Source organism: Coffea arabica, chromosome 3c, assembly GCF_036785885.1.
Source record: "Coffea arabica cultivar ET-39 chromosome 3c, Coffea Arabica ET-39 HiFi, whole genome shotgun sequence".
Taxonomy (NCBI): Eukaryota; Viridiplantae; Streptophyta; class Magnoliopsida; order Gentianales; family Rubiaceae; genus Coffea; species Coffea arabica.
In genome coordinates, this window is record NC_092314.1 from 42918335 (window position 1) to 42923398 (window position 5064).

The window sequence follows — 5064 nt, forward strand, 5'->3', positions numbered from 1 at the left end:
AAATTAGTCTTTGATATTTTGACAATAAATATGGTCCCAAAATTTTTTATTTTAAACAGATTTAGAACAACTAATAGAAAACTAAAATATCTAATGGTCAAAATCAAATTAGAATTAGTCAAAAGTTTGGACTTTGTATATTTTGGTCCCTAATATTTGAAAATTTGATCAATATGGCCCCATATGTTTTAAATAATTATATTTCAAATGAAATAAAATGTGAATTAGATTAAATGCACAAAAAAATGTGTTCTAAAATCTCATAAAAATCCTTAAAATTACTCCACATTGTCAAAACATTATCATTTAGCCTAAAGAGCATCCCTTCATTAAATTAGTTACAAACAAATGACAACAAATGAATCATATATAAAAAAAATTAGTGAGAAAAAAGAGAATTTTAATTTGAATATGTAGTAACTTTAATTCTAAACAATATAACACAAATCATTGCATGACTTATGGATCTGAGTTTCAATTAGTTATTGTTAGGCATTGGATTGCATTGACAAGTACAGGTGATTATCAATATGAATGACTCATGTGAATTTTTAAAATATTTCTAGCTGTTTCTTCTTGTCTTCCCTTCATATTAAATCAAATATTTCAATAATACAATTTAATGTATTTATATTTACATTCATCTGGCGTTGATAATTTTATTGAATAATTTAAACGATTATAAAATCTTTATTTCAATTGAAACTTAATTGACAATTGGGTGAAATGCCAAAAAAAAAAAAAAGAAAACGAAAAATATTATTTAATCAACTCAGTGACATATAGTTGTTGATATTATAATAGAATATTTAATTAACTGTTTTCTTTTATCGTACATGAGTGTTGGGCAATAGATGATGAACAAATTATTAAGAGGGCGTTTCTTGTGATTTCCAAATGTAATGCATTATTTCATCCACGCATAACCAGCTTTCTCCTGCTCTTGGTGCATTTTTTTCCCGTCCGTTTTTGTGCGTCCCCACAGAACACAGTTAGCCTAGCTCCTTGCATTGCCTTTTGCTCAAAAATCATTAAAAATGTTTCTGGCCAGGCATTATAATATTCATTGGAGAAATTGAAGACAAAGACACTTTTTGGAACTCCAGCCTCAAATTGTTTATCTAAGTTTCATCTTAAAAACCATCTAAAGAGACATCAATTAATCTAAATCTGGATCTTTATCCTTCGTATGTCGAGGACATCGGACTCTTTCTAGTTCCTCTTCTACCTTTTTTCTTTATAGTATTATCCTTTGATTACCTATCCAATTCAGCGAAAATTGCTAGCTCAGAATCCAAGAAGGAACTGAACAGGGAACACATGGATGAAATTGGATGTAGAATTCACGTTCTGGCCATCCCTTACCCTCTACAAGGCCACCTCAATCCGATGCTGCAATTATGCAAGCGTTTAACCTCAAAGGGTGTTAGAATCACGCTCGTCACTATCACCTCAGCACGTATATCAGTGCAAAATCAGTTTGAATCGATCCAGATCGAGTATATTCTAGACGATGATAACATTGAAGCTGAGGGATCAAACGATTCGGAGAAAGGTGCTGCCCACTTCAAACGGATTCAAATCGCAGTTTCAGATAATTTGGCCAAGTTAGTTGAAGAAAAGGCGAGTTCTGGTCATCCTGTGAATATAGTTCTGTATGATTCAATGATGCCTTGGATTTTGGAGATAGTGCAGGGACAACTAGGCCTCAAAGGGGCTGCGTTTTTCACTCAGGCTTGCGCTGTTTCTGCAATATACAACCATATTCATCGAGGAACGTTGAAAGTTCCTCTAGAGACATCTACCATATTGCTTCCTTCAATGCCACAACTGGAGTCGAATGATCTGCCTTCTTTTGTTTATAATCCTGGTCCATACCCAGGTGTTTTGGATCTTGTCCTCGGTCAGAATATAAACCTGGAGAAATCAGATTGGCTCTTGTTCAACTCTTTTGACAAGCTAGAAAACGAGGTAGAGTTCTCATTCTATAAAATAATTGGAATTTGGAAGTTCACCCATTAGCAACATAGATGGTTGAACTGGTTTCCACTTTTTCTTTCTTTTCCACTTTATATATTTTGATGTTATCCAAATTACTTAGAATTAAAATAATAAAAAAAATAATTAGATCTTTAACCTTAGATTGAACAGGGACCTCATTCAGTTCACTCACAGATCCGAGCTTAAAAGCATAGCTCATATTAAATAAGTCTACATGTTAATCTTTCATACATTTCAATACAATAGGCATAGATAATCTTTTCATAAAATCATGCTTCAATTTTCTTAATTGTCTTTTGGGGTGGGACCTGATTAAATTTTGCTGTTTGGGAAATATTACAATGTTGTTGCTGAATCTCAACCAGGTGGTGACCTGGTTGACAGAGCGGTATCCAATCAAGACCATAGGCCCTTCTACTCCATCCATGTACACTGACAAGCGATTGAAAGATGACAAAGATTACACCATCAATTTCTTCACACCAGATTCAGGAGCTTGCCTAAAATGGCTTGACACCAAGGAAACAGGCTCAGTTGTTTATGTATCCTTCGGTAGTATGTCGGACCTTGGAGAAAATCAAATGCAGGAAATTGCATGCGGCCTGATGAATAGCAATTGCAACTTCTTATGGGTAGTAAGACCTTCTGAAGAGAGCAAAATTCCTAGAGATTTCATGTCCGAGACAGAAGAAAGAGGTCTAATCGTGAATTGGTGCCCTCAGCCAAAGGTTTTGTCGCACAGGGCAGTGGGATGCTTCATGACTCACTGTGGTTGGAATTCAACAATTGAAGCATTGAGCTTGGGTGTGCCAATGGTGACCATGCCCGTGTGGGCTGATCAAACTACAAATTCTAAGTACATTGTGGATGTATGGAAGGTAGGATTGCGAGTTAAGGCTAGTGAGGAGAGGGAAATGGTAACAAGAGAAGAAGTAGAAAGGACTATAAGAGAAGTTATGCATGGGGAGAAGGCAAGCGAGCTCAGAAGCAATGCTTTGAGGTGGAAGGAGTTGGCTAAGGAGGCAAATAGTGAAGGAGGAAGCTCAGACAAAAACATTGAAGAATTTGTTTCAAGTGTTGAAAGCACTCACTCACTCAGTTGAATTAAGTGTAATCAATATTCAATTTTCTTCAAACAAGTTTGAGATTTTATACCTTTTTTTTTTTTATCTTCAAACAATATGTTTTAATCTATCCAACAAGTATTAGGATAACTTTAATTAAGAAACTAGAATTCTTTTGAGACCAAAGACTTGGACTTGTATCCAATTTGGCATCAGCCGGTAATACCTTTCAAAGACTCTTCAACCCGATTTTTCTTTTCTTTCCTCTGGTTTTTCTTAAGACAGACAGAATATTACATAGGATCTTGAAGGCCCATTTAACTGGTTGGAACTTGAGCCATATAACTTTGAGCTTCCTCTCAGACTTTCAAACCATTCTTTTTCTCCCTCCTCCTTATGACGAGTTTCATTCGACCGAAGAATATACATACATACATACATACCTACCCACATACATACATACATATATATATATATATATATATATATATGGACATGCACACACATTCCAAAATATCGAGACTCGTGGTATTTTTTATATAGTAATGATAATGATAATACTAATCTTAGTTTGTTACATTAAGCATTCTAAAGTTGATCATGATCATCGTTATTTGTAGGGCATTAAAAATTAGAGTTTAGTGTGGTGCCTAATCAGCCTAATCAATGAAATGGTGATGCAATCTTACTTCACTGAGTAGGTTGGAATGCACCTAATCAAAGAATTTTCCATGCGTACATACTCATAGTACGTGCAAAAAAATACAAAAGTTAACAAGCTTGTCGGTTTTGTACATTTATTCGTAACATGCTGAAACGTGTGGCTTAATTTGTCCAGATTCATGATTCTTGGCGAATTCCTTGGAATATGGCCCTTTCAAAAAAAATCCGCCAAATATGGATGTGTAGAACTTTGTTCTTGATCTATGCCTGTCGTGCCTACATGACACAACGGGCCAAGGAATTTTTTTAAAAAAATAAACAAAGGATCATTGCATCATATGAAATCTATGCTCGTAGTGAATCAACTACTTATAACTAATTCATACCTACTCCGTGGTTAGATATAAATTCATTATTTCTATGAAATTGCATGAAATAAATCACTAAAACCACAAAAGTGTACTTCTACTCTAGTGAATGTACTCCCTAGGTTTAGTATTTCTTTGTACCAGTGATAAATTTCGATTTTCATTACAAATCTAACACCTTAAGATTATCATAATTAATGACCCGTTAATCATGATTAGAAGAACAAAAGTGCTAAATAATTTGCTCAAAATAATAGCATCAAATAGCCAAAAAAATTAACACAATACAATTATAGAAAATTCAATCGAAACCCAAAGCACAAACTTGAGAAAGACATAATAAACATAAAATTCAAAACTTATTTATTAACCAAACATAAGAATCCAATACAAATGATAAAGAATTGGAGAAGAGAAAACCTTTGTGGCATAAGTTTCATGCCCTCCTTCTTCATCTCCATCTTCATCCTAATCTAGCTAATGTACAAGAGTTGATGACGCACAATACTACCTAAACTATACCATACTAACCTAAAAGTAAGAAAATATAAGAGCTACATTTTTGTAGTGTGCTCTTGTACTCTCCAAACTCCCTCAAAATGAAAGATACAAGTTCTATTTATAGAGAAATCTATAAGTTCCTTCACTTGTATCTTCAATATGAACAAAGCTTCCAATATGTCAATATTTTGCACTTCAAAGCTAAAACACATCATTATAGAAGAAATAATATCAAGAATTATTGCTAGAATCTCCATTTTATAGCTATAAATCTTCTATAAAATGTCTCTCAAAAGGTGTGAAATAATGAAGTTGAAATCATGTTGCGCAAGTTGTAGCCGCAACATTTGACTTGAATCCCACTAGCAATCCTTCCAAAATTGTGGCCAAATTCTTGGAGGGATTGGTCTCTGTTTTGCCAAAACTATCTACCTTGAATCCCTCCGAAAATCCCTGCATGAATTCTT

General features: G+C 34.1%; 1 protein-coding gene across 1 annotated transcript; it reads left to right on the plus strand.

The window, feature by feature from the left end:
- The first annotated feature begins 1149 nt into the window (after nt 1-1149).
- LOC113735151 (mogroside I-E synthase-like) lies at nt 1150-3155 on the plus strand. Its single transcript, XM_027262118.2, has 2 exons — nt 1150-1971; nt 2367-3155. Exons 1-2 carry the CDS (start codon nt 1321-1323, stop codon nt 3102-3104), a joined length of 1389 nt encoding a protein of 462 aa, XP_027117919.2. The 5' UTR covers nt 1150-1320; the 3' UTR covers nt 3105-3155.
- The last annotated feature ends 1909 nt before the right edge of the window (nt 3156-5064 follow it).

Bases quoted from the DNA above. Each gene is read 5' to 3' on its own strand.
- LOC113735151 (XM_027262118.2), top strand. From the start codon at position 1,321: ATGGATGAAATTGGATGTAGAATTCACGTTCTGGCCATCCCTTACCCT. The intron at 1,972-2,366 runs GTAGAGTTCTCA...AATCTCAACCAG, and splicing joins TTGACAAGCTAGAAAACGAG to GTGGTGACCTGGTTGACAGA.